The sequence below is a fragment of the Canis lupus genome, chromosome 32 (assembly GCF_048164855.1).
Source record: "Canis lupus baileyi chromosome 32, mCanLup2.hap1, whole genome shotgun sequence".
In the NCBI taxonomy this organism is placed as follows: domain Eukaryota; kingdom Metazoa; phylum Chordata; class Mammalia; order Carnivora; family Canidae; genus Canis; species Canis lupus.
Window position 1 is genome coordinate 35,658,877 of NC_132869.1, and position 22,684 is coordinate 35,681,560.

The 22,684-nt window shown below is 48.5% G+C and overlaps 2 protein-coding genes across 10 annotated transcripts in view; one reads left to right on the plus strand and one right to left on the minus strand.

Moving 5' to 3' along the window:
* The window catches only part of PIAS1 (protein inhibitor of activated STAT 1), a 116,247-nt gene extending 107,349 nt beyond the window's left edge, over positions 1-8,898 (plus strand). For 5 of the 6 annotated variants that reach the window (XM_072809352.1, XM_072809356.1, XM_072809353.1 and 2 more), the window contains 3 exons: positions 1,981-2,123; positions 4,225-4,262; positions 4,845-8,898. In XM_072809352.1, coding sequence (XP_072665453.1) covers positions 1,981-2,123; positions 4,225-4,262; positions 4,845-5,138 — 475 coding nt within the window. In that variant the 3' untranslated portion in view covers positions 5,139-8,898. The remainder of the gene's footprint in view (positions 1-1,980; positions 2,124-4,224; positions 4,263-4,844) is intronic. The other variant, XM_072809354.1, reaches the window with a different exon arrangement.
* A 2,346-nt stretch (positions 8,899-11,244) lies between these two features.
* Positions 11,245-21,419, minus strand: CALML4 (calmodulin like 4). 4 transcript variants are annotated; one of them, XM_072809361.1, is made up of 5 exons: positions 21,239-21,419; positions 20,649-20,679; positions 16,248-16,388; positions 14,376-14,564; positions 11,245-11,586 (listed from the first exon to the last, which is right to left on the minus strand). In XM_072809361.1, exons 3-5 carry the CDS (start codon positions 16,312-16,314, stop codon positions 11,489-11,491), a joined length of 354 nt encoding a protein of 117 aa, XP_072665462.1. In that variant the 5' UTR covers positions 16,315-16,388; positions 20,649-20,679; positions 21,239-21,419; the 3' UTR covers positions 11,245-11,488. The 4 variants fall into 4 exon arrangements, with proteins under 4 accessions (XP_072665462.1, XP_072665461.1, XP_072665460.1 ...); XM_072809360.1 differs by having other exon boundaries at positions 21,142-21,245; XM_072809359.1 differs by lacking the exon at positions 21,239-21,419 and adding an exon at positions 20,768-21,134.
* Between the last annotated feature and the right edge of the window lie 1,265 nt (positions 21,420-22,684).

A 22,684-nucleotide genomic window follows, 5' to 3' on the forward strand; every position in this document is an offset into this window, starting at 1 on the left:
TTAGAAATCTAATATTTCAGATCTTTAGATGTTTGCTTTGCTGTTTTTCCAAAAACAGGTGTGTTTATTATGTTTAAAAAATTACATTAAATGCATTAACTACTTCCTAAGCTTCCGAGTAACCAATTAAATCCAGATATGATATTTACAAATGCCAGACCTTTCTCTATTTTCCTATAAAAACAAGCAACCTGAAAGTTTATGACATTTTTAGAAGGATAATGCCATATTCAACACTAGTGGCCATTTTGCAAGAATAACTAGCCAATAAATAAAAACTTAAACCCTAAGCATATTGTATTTGTTACTGTGCAATGTAAAGGTGGAAATGCATGTTCAGAATATTATCACAAAATTGAAAGAAAAGTTGCCAGTTAGGAATTAGAGGCAAACACTAGTAAATGTAAAACATTTTACTGTCTTCAGCCACCGAGTGTTTAGTATTCATCCAGAAATTCCCTTTGCTGTGTGGTGTATGCCAAGATGTTTTCAAAGGCTAACATATCTGATCTGCTTTCTTCTCTCTTATAATCCCTTAGGCATTGTCAGAAGAGACAGCTAATGGAAAATGGTACTTTTTATAGATGTAAGAGGTTTAATTAAGTTTCCATTAGACAAAACATTTTTATGAGGTAAATGAGAGTATATTTTATGCTTCATATCTCATTCATAAAAATGTGGTAGATGGCCATAACTAGAATTCTATTCCTGAAAATCCAGCCTTGGCCTCTTTTGAAATATTCTGAACTTGGATTACACCATTGAAGTTGATCTCCACACCCAAGTACTTTATATGTTTTACAAGCAAAAATCAGCCTCTTTATACCCTATTTTCTCTTTACTTTCCATAATTTATATGCCTATTAGCCCCTTCTGTGGTTGTGCTTAATAAAATGAGTAAGTACCATCCTAACCTTAAAGAGTTTAGACTCTATATTTATATTAGAATTCTTTCTTTTTCTTTTCAAAATCTTTTCAGTTCTTCTTTTTTTCATTTCTTTTTCTCCTTTTTGCTTTTTACTTAATTTTTTGTAAAGAAAAAGGATTTAGGGACGCCTGGGTGGTGCAGTCGGTTAAGCATCCAACTTTTTGGTTTTGGCTCAGGTCATGATGTTGGAGTCATGGGATACTCAGTGGGATACTCAGTGTGGTATCTGCTTGGGATCTTCTCACCCCTGCTTACTCACCTGTTCATGCTCGCTTGCTCTCTCTTTCTCTGGAATAAATCTTTTTTAAAAAAGAAAAAAGGTTTAACTTCTCAGCTACTTAAACATTTCATGCTGTTCTTCCAGAATCCCTCATTTTGTTCTCTTCCCCTCTCATAACCTCCCTCAGTTCTGTTCTCCCTCTCCACCACCACCTGTTTATTTTGAAGCATCTCTTCTTATCTTGCTGCCTTCATTCATTTAGCAGGCCTTGTATGCAAACAATGTGCTGGTGAGCGTGCAGGGCATTAGGGACACCAGGGTAAACAGTTCCTTGTCTTCGTCTCTGTTCCATAAAGCTTACAAGTCTGAGGGCCAGGTGTTAACTCCACTGCTTAGATTGCTACTGTCCCCCAGGCTTGTCTGTATGTGTTTTCTTTGCAAGGATTTACCTATACTTTACTAGACAGCACTCTAGTGTTTACTTTTAAAAGTTTTCAGAATTGCAGCTGCTATAGATACCTTTCACTCATGTCTTACTGAAGTGTCTCAGCCATGCTTTCTCTGTGCATTCAGAAAGTGTAGGTGAGACAGCTTGGTATATATGAATGTTGGATATGCTGCTGCACCCATCCATTTCTCCCTTTAGCCCCTGGAAAGCGCTACTGTATATACAGATTATCTCCTAGTAATGAAGATAGTCTAAATTATATATTATTTTGCTTGTCTTTTTATTTTCAGCACAAAACCTAGGATTCATTTTGTGAGATGCAGTCCCTTATTAAACTTAGAAGTTCAACTGACTCATGAAAATTATGTGAACCTTTCCTTCTAGCATATTAAGTCTTCCACATCAAGCATCTCCAGTGTCCCGCACCCCGAGCCTCCCTGCTGTAGACACAAGCTACATTAATACATCCCTCATCCAAGACTACAGGCATCCTTTCCACATGACACCCATGCCTTATGACCTACAAGGTGAGTCACCGGTTCTTCTCTCTTGTCACATAGCATTATGAATATGTTTCATCTACATGGTCTTCCTCTGGGTGAGTCTAAGGAAGAATGGAAAGACTGAAAAAGCGGTGGCTTGGCCTAGGGAACTGGGAGAAATATATATACTGTGGTCATAAATAAATAGAGATCCAATTTCTTGTTTGTACCTTCATCAGTAACCATTATTTTACTACCAGTGGTGAAAGTAGTATGATAATCTTTAGGTTTTGTGAGCTTCAAAATAGTCTGCAGATTGTTTTGGGGTGACTTTCAATATGTTGCTTTGAATTTTGATATTTATAAAAATTATTCTGTGTTCCCTGAATCCAGTTATAATGCAACAGGCATTGTGGGTAACTATGTTGTGTTATCTTTTAAATAGTACTGAATTGAGGGGGATCCCTGGGTGGCTCAATGGTTTGGCACCTGCCTTCAGCCCAGGACATGATCCTGGAGTCCCGGAATCGAGTCCCACATCGGGCTCCCTGCATGGAGCCTGCTTCTCTCTCTGCCTGTGTCTCTGCCTCTCTCTCTCTCTCTCTCTTTCTCTGTGTGTGTGTGTTTGTGTGTGTGTGTATCTTATGAATAAATAAATAAAATCTTTTAAAATAAATAAATAAATAAATGAATAGTACTGAATTGAGATATTGGCAAGTTATAGTTTTTGTTCCAGTGAACCTGATTCTTCTAAAAGTAGTTTGAAATGTCAGCAGACTCACTGCACAATGTATTTTGAGTTGATTATAATTATTTACATTATCAAAAGGTTGTTCTCCTATATCTTCGTAATTTAATAATTTGTATATCTAAGAATATTTTTATTCTAAAAATGATATATGCTCATTGTAGAAAATTTAATACAAAAATGTAAAGTGGAAGTTTCCCTCCACCCCTCCCCTACAGAAAAATCTGGGACTAAGAATCCGACACAGAGATTCTTGGAAGCTGAGATAGTTGAGTAGATTCTTAGTGATTGTTAGGAAAACCCTCTCTGAGCTGTGTCCAGAAGAACTCTGCAGTGAGGGGAAATGCTGTAATTTATAGTGGCCATTGGCCACATAGAGTTATTGAGCATTTTGACACAGGGCTAGTGTGACTGAATAATTGAAGTTTTTCATTTTACTTAATCTTAATGAATTTAGATCCACATCATGGGGTTAGTGGCTACTCTATCAGACAGTGCAGCCCTGTTTCTCACTTAGGCTACTGCCAGATCTCACTATCAGGAACCACAGTGCTATCCATTTTGCAGATCCTCATGTTATAATGTGTTCTAGTGTAGACAGTGAATGGATCTCCAAAGTATCGGTGTTGTTGTCATATTTTTCTCTACATCTGCTTGTTGTCCTTTCCCCCAAGTTGCAATCTCATAGTAAGGCATTTTATTCAAATGGGTTTTCTTGTTCTTCGTCCTGTTACCCATTGAGTGATACAGACAAGATTGGGGCTTAGAAGGGGCAGCTTGCATTGACTCCCTGGCAGCCAGGGATCAGAGCTGGTCATTCTGTGATGCACCACCCCAGCCACCAGATGCCCCTCAGATCTCTTTTCCCCACTCCTACCACTGGAGGATCTCTGACTTAGAATCTGGTACAGTTAGTGGTGAGTGGGCAAATTTGAGAAAGAAAAAGAAAATCTGTGCTAAAGCTTGCTTAACTTCCCTCTGCGTAAAACTTTCTCACTCATAAAATGAGGCTAGTAATCATGACAAACCTCATAGGTGCTTGTGAGGAATAAATTAGAGTAATTTGAAATGTTTCTTAAGAGGAATCAATGAGAAGATTTGGTGAAAAGTGCTCTGTCAGTTTAAGGGATCAGTGTTGGATCCAATAGGGCAGCAATGACGTAGACCCCACAGATGGAGTTATAAGGAGGGCAAGTCATGGCTAAAGCTTGAACTTCAGCCTTGGTAATCTAGAGATGAGGGAGACATTCAACATTCAGGTCCAGTCTTGTTTAAATTCTAAATGAATTTAGAACTAACATTTTCAGATTTTTGTTTCTGGAGTATTAGGGGATTGGGAGGTGGCGGGGGGGGGGGTTCTTTTGTTTTTCAAAACTAAAATAATTTTTTTTCTCACAGGATTAGATTTCTTTCCTTTCTTATCAGGAGACAATCAGGTATGTTATATGAAAAAAATGCTGTTGTTTTAATTGCTCATTAAAATATAATAATGTAACTGAGAGACAAGATACATTTCTTAGGAAAATCAGGGTAGTCCTACTCATTATTATTAAGGTTTTAAGAATTTAAATAAAAATCCCCTTGTTTCAACCATGCCTGAGTATATAGTAAGAATAGTATCTGTTTGTTGGTTTCCAGTACTTTTTCATAAAGAAACAAGGCAGTAAGTCAATTGATAAATTCTTTGCCAGATATCTCCAGAAGAGAAAAAGGGTGGACGGTCTTCTTTCCTGCTGCTTATGAGCATATGCTTCTTTGGAAATAGAATTTTGAGAATTGTTTGCATTACAAATTAAAATGAAAAACAGTGCCAATTTTATTTTGGTATTTGGTATACAGAAATGTCTCTCAAGATCAAGGATGTGATCATTACATAAGGCCATTTGATTTTGTGAAATATTTTATTAGATATCTCAGACATAGCAGATAATCAGTGTATATGAAATTTAGGACTGTGTTCTGCTAAGAAGGTTTATGAATTAGAACTGATGGGTTTTGTGTCTTCTGTTCCCCACCAGCATTATAACACCTCCCTCCTGGCTGCTGCTGCAGCAGCAGTGTCAGATGATCAAGACCTCTTACACTCGTCTCGGTTTTTCCCGTATACCTCCTCGCAGATGTTTCTCGATCAGTTAAGTGCAGGAGGCAGTACTTCTCTGCCAACCACCAATGGAAGCAGTAGTGGCAGTAACAGCAGCCTCGTGTCCTCCAACAGCCTGCGGGAGAGCCATAGCCACACTGTCGCAAACAGGAGCAGCACGGACACGGCATCCATCTTTGGCATCATACCAGACATTATTTCATTGGACTGATTCCCTTGCCTCTGCTGCTCCCACCCCCACCCCAGATTAAATGAACTTGGCAGAAAGAAGAGAACTTTGTGCTATGTTTTACCTTATTCTGTTTAGAAAAGTACACAAGCGTGTTTTTTTCCTTTTTTTAGGGAAAAAATTAAAAGAAATGTACAGAGAACAAAACTATATTTTCAGTTTTACTTTTGTATATAAATCTAAGACTGCCTGTCTGATAAAACACTTGTAAAAAACCAAAAAAAAAAGGAAAGAAAAGAAAAAAAGAAAAAAAAAAAAACAGTACCCACAAACCACCTTCAGTTCATTTTTTTTTTTTTTTTTCTGGATTCTGAAGATTTTTTTTCATCATTTGTCCTATGGTTTTGGTTTTATTTTACTTCAATGGCATTATTTTATTTGCAATAACAAAAGGAATTGCATGTATGAAGTTTTAAATTGTGGGCTTTTCTTTGTTGCGGGGAGGGGGCAGGGGGGGTAGTTTCATTTCCATTTTCTAAAAAGGACAGACTTGGATTCTGTTTGTGTGTGTGCATATTTTATCCAGCCTTAAGTTATAAATCTCATCTGTCCCACTGCATTCCCTGTGTATTTTCAGGACCTAGCTCGTGGGGGTGTGTGTTCAGTATGTGTGTCTGTGTATATTTTTCTGTTGTTACTGTTCCTTCTCCCAAGTTTGCATTCAGTTGATAAATCAGTTGCCTGCTTCTTTCAAAGTGCTTTGAAGGTCTTGAACTCACATATGAGCATCCTTATTGATATCCCAATTGCATGTTCTCCATCACATATTCTCTCTTATTTGCTAGATACCCCCTGAGAATATGTTTTAGAGATTTGGAGTAAAGCTGTCTGGATTTGGAGTAAAGTAGGCTTGGCAGACCTGTGAATAATACACTTTAGTCTAGTTCTTTCTTCTAAATTTGGATTGCCAGTATTATGTATTTAAACCAAGTCTGTGAACACCTGCCTTTTTGGCCACAGGGTAAAAAGTTTTCATATAAGATCTTCATGCCAAAGTAGGAAGTAAAAATAGCTTAGAAAGCCGTGTTGGGTGTCTTGTGCAGCTGACAGAGGTAAGGTTACATCACCTCGAAAAAGAAAGAAAGTCAATTATCCTAAAAGTGAATTCTCTTTGGAAAATACAGTGCACCACACATGTCAGTCTAGAAATCCACTATCTGATAAACAGTTGAAATGCAAAAATAGGCTTGATTCTTGGTTATTTTTACTCTCGTTCTGAGTGTACTTCTTTTTCTTAGCCTGGCTATCTTGTTTGTTTTACTTGTTCTTCACCTTTTAAAGAGAAGCATGACATAGGAAAGTGGATTTATTTTTCTTTTTTTTTTAGAATTCATGGATCAATCTGATCTATTTATTAATAATGGAACATGTAAATATAGTGAGAACTGTTTTTCAGGAGATGAGTGTGGGTTGGAGGGAAAGAAGGTGGTTCTACTTGTGTTCCAAAATCCTCATTAGAGAAGGTATCACATTCTTCAGGGAGTACCTGAGGGTGTGGGAAGTATCTTCTAGCTGATGGAGAGGCTTAACCAGTTTAACAAAAAAGATAAAAAGAAGGAAGGGGCATAACAATTACTGGTTTCCCAGACTGGATTTTTCTTTCACAACTGTTCATGTTCTCAGAGTTGTTCACAGAGTTGATGAAGGACCACCTTTGTGCATAAAAGTGTCGTTTCAACCTTGCAGTGGTAACCAAGCAACCTACTTTTTCCGGGTAGTATTCAAGATGGCTGTATCTTCAGTTGTATGATAAAATTAACGGTTCACATGACTGTGTGGCATCTAAAAATAATATCTGTTTTTACAGCATCTCTCTGCCACTAATTTGTTGACTTGAATTTTGAAAAACAAGTTGGTGTTGATATGTATATGTGTGTGTGTATATATGTATTTATAGACAAGTGTGAGTGACACGTGAGTTATATAGTCTTCCCCTACGCATGTGTATTCCACACATACATGGCTGAGTTATAGTCACTAAACAATTTGCAATAAAAACAAAAGATTCATTGTCAGTAAAAACAGGAATTAAGTTTTTTAATGAATCTGCTCTTATGGTGAATAAACTCTTTAAGAACTCTCATAGCTATATTAACTTAGGCTAATATTTAATGGTACCATAATTTGTGTCTAAATTCAGATTGGGATAGAAATCACTCAAGTTGTGGAGTGTTGCTTCTTATTTCACACGTAATAGGGAACATTTCTATTAATTCAGCTACCTAAAATGAATAGTTTTCTGTATTTTTGTTTGTTTTTATGACGTCATTAGTGGCCTCAAAATTCTGATCAATAACTTTGTGTATGATGCTGAATTCTAAACACTTTGATCCAGTTGAAAACCCATCCCTCTCCTTCCTTCAGCCCAGTTTTGGGGATGGTGAGTTTCCCTCAGTGTCCTGCATTATGCCAACCTAAGGGAAGAACAGGTAATAGGGAGAAAGAAATGTCTGTCTAGTGGCTTTGGTCATGTCTCCACAAGGAGAAATGAACCATTCGATTGTCTTTTGATTTTAGTTCATTCCACTCTAAGGAGTTTGTTTCTTTCTGTTGACTTTCCAAAGTGTTGCCTGAGTGGTAGCTATCATTCTGTTGGTCTCATGGTTGATACTAGTCAATCAAACTGTCTTGATCTGTACTAGTTACTGGTACAGTCATGCACTGCCCTGTCCTAAGTTAAAAAAAGAAGTGCATAGTCATTTCATCTGGTTTTTCCTTAGCCTACCCTCGCTTCCCTGCCCATGCCAATGTTGACATGCTGTCTGCGGACACATTGTGGTTCTCAGAGTCTTTTCAGCAAGCTATCACCGTCCCCTTGCCGTGGTCTTTCATAATAGTTGTGCATAGGATTGTGTTTCTGTACAGTACTCTCTGTGTGTAGGTGTGGGTGGGTGGGTGTATGCACACACACCCACCCACGCACACATCTTTGATAAAATAGCTGTTTGACTTAGGGTTGAAGTGGCTTTTAATCATTTTGTGGGCATTATTGGACACATCTTTTTAAAACAGTCTGAACCTTAACCATAACCACACTTGGTTGACTAATTTATTTTGAGCATTAAAATTTTTCTTCTGTTAACTTAGACATTATCACATTTCTGTATCATTACTGACTTAGGAAAGATTGCACTTAAGCTTCTGTTAAATGTGAGTTTTTGGCAGATTTTCCTTAGAGTCAAATGTCTGAAATTGAATGAAAATATATATCCCAATTTTAAATGAACTAATTGTGGAAAGAACATTTTTAAATAGTTCCAAGTTTAAATACATAAGACACTTCAAGATCTTCAGGACTTTAAAGCACATTTAAAATTATTTTAGTAAGAATTTTGTTTTATCAATACGTGTTGAATTGTTTTTTAATTAAAAAAAAAAAAACCACAAAGCTTGGATTTCAGAAAGAGGGAGGGAGAATAGCTGGTGGTCCCAGAGTGCGCTGCTGTTAATTGTTTAATTAACAAAGGGGAAATGTATATAAACAGATATAAAAGTTACCATAAATTCCATGAACTTAAATCTGTGATTCATTGCCTTAAAACTTTCTCTCTTAGAATTTCCATACCGCATGCCAAACCAGTAAAATGGCTTTTAAAAATGTATAGTAGACCAATGTCAGTTTGTATAAAAGTACCAAGTGAAAATATTTATTACATGCATTGGAAAAAAATTGTTTACCTATTGAATGTTACCTGTTTATGTAGAGCTCTTTAGATGTAATAAAAGAAAAGCCTTCAGTTAATTTGTCTTCTGTAAAATATACTGTGGGTATCAAGGGACAATCCCTATGAGAAAAATGATAATGCTTTTGTGCTTCCAAAGCACCTTTCATCCAGAGATTTCAAAGCATGGCAATTAACTAATTCTCTTGCAACATGCTTTGAGGTAAGTAATGCATATATGGCCATCATTCCCCTTTCTTACTGAAACATGGTAAGCTTTGTACTGAACCATAGCATCTGCTTAATTTTAAATTAATCTGTTTAGTAATCTGCAGTTGGAGTGCTAAGAACAGTGGCCTTTTTGTAAACAACACTAGGTGCTAGGTAAACCAACTGGAATTTCAGGAATGAACAAGAAACCTGGACGTGGGGTAGTATATAAAGCCTTTCCTGGGGGAGAGGTTTACATCAGAACCTGTCACAGGATCTTAGAATCCTAGCCACCGAACACCCTTAATTAGGAACACTGAGTCAGCAGAGATGAGCCCCAGGTTCTAATGACCACTCCACACCACTTAGGTGTTTTTGGCAAGCTATACTTCAGATTCCTATTAGGCAAATGAGATTAATAAGACTTGCTTTAAAACCATCCTGGGACCATTTAGTGGCAGTTTAAAAAGCTTTGAGGGAAAGTACCCTTGTTTGTTTATTCTAGCCCAGAACTTCCTTTTCCTGTCCCATCTAACTCCTAGGTATCTACTGTCTCATCCGTGGTATTCCGGAGCAGCTGTGCAGGACTTGCTTCCTAATGTCCATGATGAGAAAAAAAGAGATGTGGGGCCACGCTCCTTGAGCCTTGCCTGAAAGTGAAATATAGTGGTTCTTTATGGGGTGCCAGAGGAGCCTTCAGGTAATGAAGTTTAAGTACCAGTGCCTGCCCCCCAGCCCTACTACTTTGGCCTCTGCGAGGGTCCTGAGAATAGTCTAGCAATTCTGTATTTCTATTCATGTGTTCTTGGAAGAAGGCCATCACATAGTAGAAGCCTCAGACCGCACAAAACCTGGGTGTGCCCCCACATCCTGCAGCCTCCCCCAGCTAGACGGTCACAACTTCACCTGCTTGGGGGTCTGGACCATCTACTGCCTGCCTCCACTGAGACCCTTCTACAGCTCCTAGGAATTCCCAGTTGCCCCCTCTGGCAGTTACACTGCTGGGAAAATGAAAGTCTCCTCTCTGAGGACCTTGGTTAGGTCTGAGGCCACAGCATCTGGAGATAGTCATAGAAAGGCCAGGACTGATCTGTCCCTCGAGGTTCCCCTCACACCTAGCCCTTAGATTTGTGTTTTGTGTCTCCCAAGAGACCCACCTCCCTCTTAATTTGGTTTTCTTTTGCTTGAGCCACTAAGGCGCCATTAAACAAAGCCACAGCCCAGAGTGCCCAATTTTGATACATATAAGGATGAAAATCTCTGTGCTCAGAGCTCTGGCCTGCCCCTGCTCAACATGCTGGTGTGTGACTGACTCCAGCCCTTTTTAGGGCTGTGCTGACACTACCAGTGGTTCCACAAATTTGTTGAGCATACAGGGAGCACCAGCCTGGCACCTCCTGGCTACATAACTCACTTAAAAATCCGCTCCAGCTGGAAGAGGTCCCGGCAGACCTCTTGCTATATCGTGGCTGTGGCCTGTTACATCCCTTTATTACTTTCCATTAGTCTTGGGGGGAAATGGCTTGAAGCCATGATCAATTTGGCCCAGTTGAGCAGACCATCGTGGTGCCGTGACCCTCTGTGATAACAGTAGAGCTTGAAATTCAGACGGAGCTCCTCAAGATCTGTGAGGCTCTGATGAATGCAACATGTCACATCTGGTGTCCTTTGGTGTGGGCTGTAAAGTCGGATCACTCTTCCTGCCGTTTGGCTGATGCTATTTGTTTTAACGTGACTGTTTTCACTCCATACTCTGTGTTTATGAATGAATATCCTGAACGATGTCACTATGTGTTGTGTTGGGAATCAGAATTTGTCAGTGGCCCTGTGATGCTGCCAGAAATGTTAACCATAGTTCTTCGTTTGTTTGTTTTAGCTCTTTGCTTGATGCTAGTTCTCCGCTAGCACTGACTTTACCTTGGAAATGTGGAAGACGGTTCCAGCACCCAAATACAGAATAGTGACTTTTGGTAGACTGCACTTTTTAGGAGACATGCCACTTCGGTAACTCAGGATCGCATGGTGCTCTACAGTTTGCTACGGCGTTTCCAAGTCATTGTCTCAGACCACCCTCAATAGGCTCTGTGAGGTAAGAAGTAGCGATCCAACTTAAGTTCAAGGATCCGACAAGGCTTTGAGGGGTCAAATGACTTAGCCACCCAGGCCCAACTCCAAACCATATGCTCTTTCGATGCTATAAAAGGCTGGACTAATGATAGTTGTTAAAATCAATACAAATCTTTTATTAAAGACATGCTAATGCCATGGCTGAAATCATTTCATGCCACTCTTAAGTTTTACCCTGCGCTGCAATCAGGTCATGTCATCTTGCTGCTGTGTTTACCCACCCCCACTCCCACCCACCCCCCAGTGAAAGGAAAGCTTTTTTTTTCTTTTTAAAAACACTTCTCAGTCTGAATTTTCAGGCCCGGGGGAGGTGCTCTCTCGCGTTTTCTTCGTTCAGTGGTCCCACACAGGAATGGTGATCTTGTGGATAAATTCATCATACTTCACTTTGCCATTTGGTTCTATATTTGCTTCCTTGAAAAGATCATCCACTGCAATAAATCACATTAATTTTTCAGTTTGGCTGTAGTGTTATTGTATAGGACATCACGTTAGCTACTGGGGGGTGGGGCTCCCCAGAGGTCTTCCCTTGTGTCCAATGGACCGTTCCTGTAGGCCAGGAAATAAACCAGTGAACAGAACAGGACAAGCCACCCCCTGCCCCTGAAGACCACTGATTGAATTTTGAGTTATTCAGGCTTTCTGCAGGGGCGTGGGTAAAGGGTATGGAGGTGTGCCAGTGACCAGTAAGTCACTGAAGCCACCTTGTGCTTGCTTGCTTCTTTGTCTTTTGGTTTTTCGGTTTTGTTTTGTTTTTTGTTTTTTTAAGAAAAGATCTGACCCTCGTGCCTGTATTTCCAGAAACATCTGGTATTAGGTATGGATGTTACCTTCTGCAGCCCACCCTCTCAGCCTCCCAGCAGAACAGACATCCTCAGCAGCCCTGTCCTGGGCCACCCTGCCCCATAGCTTTGGCCTGCCCCGGCCTGCCTATCTTCCCTTCCTAATGGGCATGCCCCACCCCAATAGGGGACTTGGTGACAAGTGGTGTCTGCCACCATCACCTCTTTTTTAAAATGTGTATGTTTAGGGGGTAGGGGTATTATGAGAGAAAATAAACTCAACTGTGTCTAAAGCTCAAAGTGTACAAAACTGTCATTGTTCTCTGACATTGCTCAAAAAAAAAAAATCACTTCATTTACTTCTGGATTCTTCGGACAAAATACTAGCTTGTCCCAGATGTTGGCAAGAGAAGACCATTTTGGCTTCCATTTCTCCACAGTGGCCTCTTGGGGCCAACCTGCTTTTGGCTCTTTGGGCCCATCCTCATCCCCTTGCAAAAACTGTTTCACTGCCCTGTGTCAACTTCCTTGGCACTGGATGCCCCGACACATAATTCTGGGCAGTTGGAAAGTATCCTGTGCTTCTCTGCTTAACCATCCATCGTCCTCTAAAATGTAATTACTATGCTCTGTGCCTAAGCTGATGGTAGTTCTGAGTATTTTTAGAATGTTGAGGAGACTGTAATTTATCTTATTTCATGGAGAAGCTTCTACCCGTCAGCCATTTGGTTCAACCCTTTCCAGTGGTCAGGTCCAACACCACCTGCAGCATCGAGCCCTGTAGCCCCCTCCTGCCCAGAAGAGGGGCTGTGCTTCAGGGCCAAGTACTGACCACTGCTTCTGCTTCTGGGTAGAGCGGCAGTCTATCCGGAACCCATAAAGACCCAGGGTGCTGACATCAGCCTGTCCCAGGCCTCCCCAGCAGCCTTCTCCAGCTGTTCGGAGGAAGCTTCTTAATAAAACTGAAGATTTTCTTTCAGTCACCCAGGGTAAAAGATTCCTACTTCTAGTATCATCTTTCCTCTCTCCCCCAGCAAGGGGAAGGGAAATGGGTCTTCCTGCCTGTCTGGAACACATTACCAGTTTGTTTGAAATGTTTCTTCCCTGGTTAAACAAACAAGAGCTGTGTGCGAGTCTGGGGCCATGGTATTGCTTTAGACAGAGATCATTAACCAGAAGAATGCAGGCCCCAGCTGGGCCTCCGCTGCCAACACTCCACCTGGAACATAAAAGGCCGGACAGTGTCCTCAGAGCCTGAGAGGGAAGGAGAGCCCATGCTTCCCCCCGTTCACATGAACACAGCCACAGCGAAGGATGAGATCACGGTCGCTGCCAGCCTGAAAATGCAGGGAAAGCTCAATGTGCCGTCTGTAGCGCTATTTTTAAATGCTTTGCGTTGTGCCTTAGTGACTGCAGATAAAATCTAAGTAGAGTGCTTCACAGAATGTTAGCTCTTGGAGGCACCTGGGGGATTGTCTATTGTAACGTCGTTTCCCAACCAAGAAACCAAGGAGGGTGAGAGGAGAGGGTGAGAGTGGTTAAGAAACTCCTCTAGGGGCCCCCAGAAGGAGGGGGAGCCAGGGGTCACATTTAATTCAAGCCACTGATCTGCTGAGATCCAACCAGTGGCTAAAGGGCCACCATTACTGAAAGCCTTTCCCTCCTGCCTGGTGTGTCCTAGCCCTGTGCTCCCATCCCCAACCACAGATGGGCCCAGTAGCCTAACTGGAAATGCCAGCCTCTGGCCTCGGACCTGGGACAGCTGCTGTGACGGGGCCGAGGGGCGAGGCTGGAAGAAAGGCAGCTGACAGCCCAGCACGGGAGGTCACTTCCTCCAAGGTCCCCAGGGTGTGGGCCACAAGCCCCTTGTCCCTCATCCGGTCCCTCATCCTGCTCCGAGGCAGCAAGACAGGCCTGCTGGAAGCTGTGAGGCAAAAGCCACCGCACGCTCCTTCTGGAAGAGCTCTTAGAACTGGCTGAGTCATGAGAAGAGGGGGCAAAGTAGCATCTCAGTTTGGAAATTTGGCATCAGCAACAACCTCAGAAGACAGCTTTGGCAAGAGGAAAGAGCGAGGGGGCGTATGTGTGTCTAATAGACTTGCATTCAAGCCCCAGGTCTGCCAGCCATTCCTGTCACCTGTTTGTCCCTATATGGGGAACACTGGCGCCCCAAGGGGTCTTGTGAGCATAAATGAAGGCCCAAGGAGATCCTAGCTGTCTCTCCACAGGCCTTCCCTTCACCCTGGTGGACTTCCTCTGTCACTCTGGCCCCTAGTTCTTCCAGCGGCCACCTAGCGAGACATCTAGGCGCAGCCCCCTGGGGCAAGCACCACAGGCAATGTCTGCACGGTCCTGCCGGCAGGGATCAGGCTTTGGTGTCCTTCCCCCAGCTCCCCCCTCCTCCCCCACTGCTGGGAAAGAGGGACCCAGGCCTTTACCTTCCTTGTGGGTGAGTTTCTCCCCTAGTTTCATGAGTTTGGACCGTAGCTCGGATGCCATGATGTAGCCTTTCTTCTCCTTGTCTGCCATCAACATGGCCAAGAGAATTTCTTTCTTTGGATCCTCTTGTTTTATTTGCATGTGCATAATGGTCAGGAAAGTGGAGAAATCCAGCTCCCCATCTCTGTCTGGGAAACCCCCAAACACAGCAGAGTGAGCAGGGAGGGAAAGGCTCATCCTGAAGAAGCTAAATGCCACCCCCCCAGCCCAAGTCCTCATGGGCTGCTCAATGGCCCCTTAATTCAGGAGGTGCCACGATGGCAACAATGTTGTCCTGAGGAGGAGGCAGGCCCTCCCACTGAGCCCCCACCATGCATCTGCCTCCCTAATCCTTTCAATAATCCTCAGTGACCAAGATTACCATCGCCCCATCTTGCCCACTAAGGAGATGGAGGCCCCAGAGTGTGCAGTCACTTCACAGAGCAGTGGCAGGACCAGGGTGGGGCCCACGTCCTCTGCTCCCTTCCAGGTGCTTCCCTCTGGCCCTGGACTGGAGGGAAGTACTCTGTGCATCCATCGCTCCTCGGTGGCCACTGCAGCATATCCACAAGGAGGGACAGATGACCCTGCCTGACGCCTCAAGCCCCAGTCCCACCTGCCCTCCCCCTCCCCGCGGCCTCTGCCCTAGTCTCCCCAGCTCCCCCCTCCTCCAAGCACGCCTGGGGGCCTCACCCACTACAACTGCAGGAAATCAGAGCTTCCCCTGACCACAACTTCCTGTTTGGAGGAGACAGAAGCCAAAGGAAACCACCACCCCTTTAGAGCTGGGAACAGGGTCTCGCAGTCACCGAGCACCCCATCACCCAGCTCCAGATCTTCAGAGGCCCGCCCCCCGATGGGCTCCCAGCGCTGCCGTGGGTACTTCCTGATGGGACCTGAGAGTAACCCTAGCCTATGGTGCAAGCCCATCTGCAAGAGGAGGAGGCGAGGTCCAGACACTGAGAAGTCGCCTCTGGGCTCCAGGTCAAGTGCTCTTTCCAGTCTACTTCCTCTGGGCCAGTCTTTCCTTCCTGTGTGTCCAGCTACCAATGCAAACATCCACCCGGCCTCTGACACCTCTCTGTTTTTTTTATTTTTGTTTTATATTTATTTTATTTTATTTTATTTTATTTTTTTATTGTTATTTTTGTTTTTTAAAAAATAAAGCTTGTTCCTGGCTATGAAAGCCCTAGATGTTCCCATTGTCAAACATACAAGGAACAACAATAAAGGGAATGAAAATCATCCCTAATTGCATCACCAGAGACAACAATTTGGTAGCGTCTTGTGTGGGTTTCCTTCTACCTTTTTTCTCGGGTGTTGCATCATTTTTAGGAGGTCAGTCTTTGAAAGAAGAATCAGGTCCCAACCCTGACGCCACCATCGGCTTAAGAACTTGGGCAAGTTACCTAATGGCTCTGAACCTTGATCCTTAAACCTGTAAAACAGTAGGATGGTGCCTCCTTCCCCGAGCTGTTTGAGCTCAGCATGTGACAGATACCCAGTGAAGGGAAACTGTCCCATCATAACACCTGGGATCCCTGTGAGCACTGTCTCTGCTGCAGGCTTGTGATAACCGTGACGGATCGCCTAGATCCTGTGGTTCTCTGTGACAGAGGGGGATGTCGCCGGTTGCTGTGGGGATTCGAGGAAGCCTGAGGGATACACAGCACACCTGGCCAGATGTCTCCATAGCTGCCCCCCAAATGTCTGAGCTCCTCACGCCCCCACGACCCGCACCCGCCTGCTGGGCCCCACCCCAGGACCACAGCCGCAGGTGGCCGCCCACGTGGCCATCCCCTCCAGCATCCCCTCTGGCCCAGCCCACTCACCGATCTTGTGACTCTGCAGGTGGCGCTGCACCTCCCCTGGTGTTGGGCTGGCCCCCAAGCACCTCATCACCACCAGGAGGTCAGTGGCTTTTATCCTGCCGCGCTGCTCCTTGTCGTACAGGGAGAAGCACTCCTTGTACTCTGCGCACAGCCGGGAAAGAAGGGTTAGCGGCGCCAGCTCTCCCCTCCCAGGCCCCGGGCCTTCTCTGCCCTCGCCCCCTTCCCTTTCCCTTCTCTGCCCCTGCCTTTTGCTGACTCTTCTCCCCTCTTAGAGTTGCCAGACAACCGCAAAGAAAAATACAGGGCTGCCAGGCTAAGCTGAATCTCAGATAAACCAGGAGGACATCTTTAGTATAAGTATATCCCACATTTGGCATGGGATATACTTATACTAAAAAGCTTTTGTGGCTAATCTGAAACCCAACTTTTGCTGGGTGGCCTGTGCTTTATCTGGCAACCCTGTCCCCTCCCCCTCCTGACTTCCCTTCTGCTTCCTCCCTCTGGCCCCCTTCCTGCTCAAGCCCCTCCCTTCCTTCTCTGTTTTCTTTTCCTCTTTTCTCCCCTTCCATGACTGACTAAACCCAAAGGAAAGCAATCCCACCCTCCAGGGCCTGCCCGTGGAGCCCCGGGGGCCACAGCAGGGCGTGCAGACTCCAGGGTGCCTTCGCAAGGACAGCTGATGTGGGGCCCCTGGGAAATAATGGCTCCGGGTTATTGAGAGGCTCCCCCCTCTCTGGGAAGGCCTGGCAGAGAAGGGCTCTTCTACGAGGTGACGGTTATCACCACTTCTGTGCGCACGGCTGCGTCCCTCTCCAGCCTGCCACCTCCAGGCTGTCCTCCGACACACGCCCTGGTCCTGCTCTTACCGCAGGCTGCCCCCAGGCTCTGACGGATCTGGCTGGCTGCTCTCTCCACCCAGCTGCTGGAGCTAAGGCTCCTCCAGACCAGTGTCAGGGCGCAGGGAGCCCAGCTCCCTGCCTCGGGAGCACGAGGAGGCCAGCGGGGAGCTGGGGAAGAGGCCTGCGCCCCGTCACTGCCACTGTCACCACCACCTAAAGAGTCAGATTCAGGCTGGGGTGGGGCTGCCATCAGAACTGGTCAGGAGCTGGGGCACCCGGGTGGCTCAGGTGGTTAAGTGTCTGCCTTCGGCTCAGGTCATGATCCCGGGGTCCAGGGTTCAAGTCCCGCATCAGGCTCCCTGTTCAGGAGCCTGCTTCTTCCTCTTCCTCTTCCTCTGCCTCTGCCTTTCCCTTCCATTCGTGCTCCCTCTCTCAAATGGATAAATTAAAAAAAAAAAAAAAAAAAGAATTGGTCAAGAGCTGCCCAGGTGACCCTCCAACTCCTGAGGCCTACAGGGGGAGCCACTGGGTGAGCCGCACCAGGGCCTCTCAGCACCCGCTCCCAGAGGCTGGGCCAGCCGCTCTTCAGCGGACGTAACAGCAACAGTGGCAGGCTCACCCTGCTGAGCTCTCCACCCGGCCCATCCTGCAGTGGCCCCTGACGTGTCATGCAGGGCCTCTACGGTTCCCATGGTGCACCGGGCCACCGAAGGCTGGGGCAGCTGAGGGCCTGGGGGGGCTGGGGCGGGGAGGCAGTCTGGCTCCTGAAACAGAGCTCCACCACGAGGCCACTCTGCACCCTGGATTCCTAGGCCGAGGCCACCAGGGGGCAGAAGGGGGCGGGGGAGGCGGAGGAGGGCCCGCAGCTCCTGCCCCAAGGCCCCTTTGTGTTCCCCAATTAAGGCCTCTCCTTGAGGATTTCAGGGGTGCTGCTAATAAACGACAGGCTCCCTGGCAGGGTTTGGAGACAGTTAGCTACCTTTGTGCCTGTGGAGAGGCTGAAGAGAAAGGCCTAGCCCTTTTCAGAACTTTCCAGAGCATGGGCTTGGAGAAAGCCAGAACACAGACATGACCAGGAGGCAGGAGCTAAAGTGGCCCAGGGGAAGCAGCCCCAGAGCCTGGCCTAAGATCCCACCTTTGGTTCCTGCAAAACCTAATTCCCTCCAAGAGGGCCCAGTGCCAGCAGGGGTGACGCCATCACCCTACATAGGGGACAGAGCCACCCCGCGCGCGTGGGGCTTAAAACGCCCAGAGCACCCTTCCTGGGGACCTCTCACGGCCACGCCCTGCTTCTGTCTGACTTTGCGCTCTGAGACCTCCTCCTTTGACAGTTGTCCCTGGCTGGCCAGCGCTGGAGGGCGGTCATCACACCCCTGGGACCTGGAGTGGGCCAGGCCCTACAGGTGGGCACACTTCCTCTCCCACATGGGTCAGTAATGGGGACCGTGCCCCTGCCATCAGCAGGGCCAGGGGCAAATGGATCCCATCTCCTCCTGTTAGATCTTCCCACCTTGACAAAATCTACCATCAAAACACCTGGCCGGCCAGACCTGCCCTGGGACTCTGGTGCTGGCACAGGACAGCAGGCCGCTCTCCTCGCAGCCCCACGACCTCCACACCTCCTTGCTCCCCCTTTCTGGCCTATTCTGATGGGCAGGCCATTTGACACCCTATATATGTTACCGCTTTTGTTGTGTGAGTGAGCAAAAGGCTTTTGTCTATCATGTTGGCGGCCGTATCTTAGTGCCTAGAAGTGAGCTGGCGCAGAAAAAAAAAAAGGACTCGTATTTGGTGAAGGAAAGAATAAATCAGGTTGAAAAGCCCCCTGAGGTCTTCCCTTTGAAAATGCAAGTGCCCCGGGACAGGAAAGAATCCTCCCCAGGGCCTAGGATAGCACCAGGTGTGTGCTAGGGGATGTTTAGAATAACCGGCTCCATGATCTATGTATGGCAAGTCTTCTAATACCTTCTACAGCCGTGCAGGCTGTGGAGCACACGGCTTATAAATGATAATAAAATATGCGCTATTCTAGGTCCCGTTCCAGCCAGTTGATCATCACGAGTGAGTTTTGCCAACTCTCGTGTCCGCTGCCAACCTAGTTTCCATTTAACACGGTTTGCCAAGGGAGGTCGCATGTCAGTGAATGCAACTCCTTCCCCAATGAATGTATTGTCATTCAATCTGCTAAGTGAGCCACCGTTACGCTATTTCTCACCCTTGTACAAATTACATTCATTAAAAGTGAGACCTCTTGCAAGTCTTCAGCACCACGGATGCCAATAGGGTTATGCTGTCTCCATGCAGGGATTGAAACTCTGATGCTACGCGGTTTAAGAATGGCTGATTTGAAGAAGCAATTCAAAATCTAAAAATCCTAAGAATGAGTGGGTCCTAGAGTGAGTCCGGGCGACACCTGGCAGGAGCCGGGCCCCGGGCTGACCTGTCTCTGCCCCTTGCTCACAGCGCCCTGGGAGGCCGGGGCATTCTCCCGACTTCACAGACCAGAAAGCGGAGGCTGAGAGGTGACTGGGCCCCAGGCCTGCTGCCTCCAAGCCCCTGCCCTTCCCACTGGAGCGGGCCACCTGTGTGCAACCTGCATCCAGGAGACGCGAGCGGCCACCTTCCTGGTGTCTGATACCAGAATCCATGGGGAAGCTTCCCTTCCTCCCTCCTGGGAGCTTCACAGGTGCCAGGAGCGGGGGTCACTGAGCCTCAGAACCTGGCGTGGGCTGGTTGGAGGTGGAGGAAAGTTCCCGAGGCCGACAGCTAGACCCCAGCTTGAGTCGCCACGCAGCCTGTCCCCACGCAGAGGCCTTAGGTTTTTACCTTCGTCTTGGGGGTCTTGGGGTGAGGATGCGGCGCCGTCTAAGACGAGGTGCCCCCCTGGGGCCTGCAAGCCACCCACCCGCTGCAGACCCGGCTCCGGGGACCCAGCACTATGGTTACCCCACGTAACCTAAGCACCTCCAGCGCCTGCGGGACCCTCGCTGGGCTCTGCTGCCTCCCCCACCCCAGCGCAGGTCCGCGCTCTGTTCCGTGTAACCCAACTCTCCCCTCCAGGCCTCCTGGAAACACAACTCCGGGCCTCACTGAGGCCTGCTGGGCGCGGGGACGAAACGCTCCGGACGCCCAAACTAGGCCCGACGTCAGGGCGGCGGACGCAGGGGCCACCTCAGCCCGCCCCCATTTCACAGATGCGGAGACCGAGGCCCAGGAGCCGGGGCGCCTGCCAGAGGGCGGACCCGGGGCCTCTGCCCTCGCAGCCCCTTCTTTCGTTCCGCCCTCACGCCAGCCAGTTACAGGTGGCCCCGCTGCCCGGCCCGGCCCTGCCCTGCCCTGCCCTCCCCCATCCAGCGTTCGGCCGGAGGCACCGGGCGAGCGCCCCCTCGCGTCCGCCCACCTGCCCGTCGCACTGGCCAAGGCGAGGCCCTCGCTCCCCCGTCCGCGCCCCCGCAGCCCGCGCCCCCGCGCCCTCCCCCGCCCGCACACCCAGCACAGCAAATTGCCTAATGAGCCCCACATTTTGCAGCGAGTCGCTAATTAAAGAGCAGAGCCGACCTACCATTAATCTGGTCCTGGGAAAGGAACTTGGCCTGCAGCGGAGGGAGGAAGACAGTCAGGGAGGGCGCCCCGGCCCCCGCCCCGGCCCCGGCCCCCGCCCCCACCCCCACCCCCACCCACCATCGGGGCGTCGGGCGGTCGCCGGCGGGCTCGGGCTGGGGCTGGGGCTCGGGCTGGGGCTCCCAGGGCCGCCGCTCCTCGGCTCCTGCGGCTTCCAGGGCAAAGTCCGCGGGGCGGGGTGAGGCCCCGTGATGAACGCGCTGCCCCGGGGACGGGCCGGGCGCCCGGGTCGGGTTCCAGCGGCCGCAGCGGCGGGTCCCCCGTCCCCCCGCCCCCCCCGGGGGTGCTGCCCTGGGCCTTCCTCCCCTCCGAGCCGGCTCCCTGTCTGCGGGGAGCCCTCGCCTCCCTGGGGCCTCCTCGGGGCCAACGGGCTGTGCTGCGCTGGCGGGGCCCGGCCCAGGGGCGGAGTGGGTCCCGGTGAGGGCTGCACCTGCCTGCTTGCTCCAGGCCCCGGTCTGCTCTGCCCCTTCTCTCCCGACCAACCTCCGCGTGGAAGGGTCTCTCCTCCCCCAGGTGACGTCCCTGCCTCACCTCCTCACATCTGCTTCTACACCCGGAGGCTTTCGGCGGGGGTCGAGGCTCTGTTGGGGCTGAGGAAGGATGGTGGGATGCAGGAGGCGGGAGAGGAGGGGCCTTGGAGGCCAGGGGCAGGGGGTGCAGAGCCGAGGCTGGGGGAGCCCCTGGGAATTACCCTGTTTGGGCAGGGGCTCCCGGAGGAGGGGAGGAGGCAAGGCATCCTGGAGTGATCAAAAAGGGCGGCCCAGGGCGGGGTGGCTGCCTGAGGGTCACTGCAAACCCCATCAAGCTGCATCCTTGAGCGCCTCGCGCCACCGCAACACGAAAGCTAGAAACCCCCCCAATAGCAGCGGGGGGGGGGGGCAGGACTTGTTCACCCGCAGGATCCCGCCACCAGACTTCCCGATCCAGCAGCGAGGACGGGGCATTTCCTCTCCCATCCTGACGCGGCCAGTCAGGGCCACACCGGGAACCGCGACCTCGGCCTCCGGGGTGCACTTGAGAACTTCTCGGGAACCCTCTCCAGTAAACCGCCCAAAGAGGTCTTGGGCAAGAGGGACACGAAATCTCCAAGGCCCTGATAACGGGCTGTGATGTCTTTTCCATTTTAAACATTCACTTTCATATCTCATTTGTTAAGATTTATTTTAGAGACACACAGGGAGACCGAGGCAGAGAGGGAGGGAGAGAGCGCCCCCGTGGTGGAGCAGGGAGGAAGGAGAGGGACTGTCAGGCCGACTCCTCGCCAAGGACAGGGCTCAGTGCGGCGTGATCACAGGCCCCTGAGATGGTGACCTGGGCTGCAGTCAAGGGTCAGATGCTTAACTGACTGAGCCACCCGGCGACCCTCATACCTAATTTCTTTTTTTTTTTTTTTGCTGTTTGAGCCAGGCCTCCCCCTTTGCCACCCCCCCTAAAAGTTGTATGAGCTTCAGGCCCACACGACTGGGCCCGGGCCTGGGCCTGCTCAGAGGCCACCAGCTGTGGCTGTGGAGAAGAGGCCCAGAGCGGGTTGGAAGGAGCAGCGTCCGCAAGGCCAGGAAGGAATCCAGGGACGACGCCAACATAGAGCACCTCCTGTCCCCGCTAACGGGAGCCCCAGGAAGTCCTGGGGGCCGCGTGGGGGGTCCGAGGCCACGGGGGTAAGCGGCTCGTCGAGGCTCAGTACCAGCTTCCAACCAACCAGCCTCCTCACCTTCCCCAAAGGCGCCCTCTCTGTTCCGGCCTCTGGAAGGAGCTGGCAGGGGGGCAGGCGGCCTGGAGGTGCCCGTCCTGGCTCCCCACCCCCATATCCGCGGCTCCTCTGGAGAGGGCTGGGACTGACTGGGAGGAGCCCCCCACGCCCCAGCACCCCATGAGGGGCCCGGGAGGCCGACGGGCAGCGGCAGCACCTGCTCTTAGCCACGGGCCTCTGCCTGGCCCCAGGGCCCCCCCTCCGCCCCCCCAAGTCACGCGCGAAGC

Coding starts and splice junctions, on each gene's coding strand:
- CALML4 (XM_072809359.1), bottom strand. Junction 16,389..20,648: donor TTCCCAGGACCAGATTAATG/GTAGGTCGGCTC, acceptor GGCTGTGCGCAG/AGTACAAGGAGTGCTTCTCC. Junction 11,587..14,375: donor GAAACTCACCCACAAGGAAG/GTAAAGGCCTGG, acceptor GATTTATTGCAG/TGGATGATCTTTTCAAGGAA.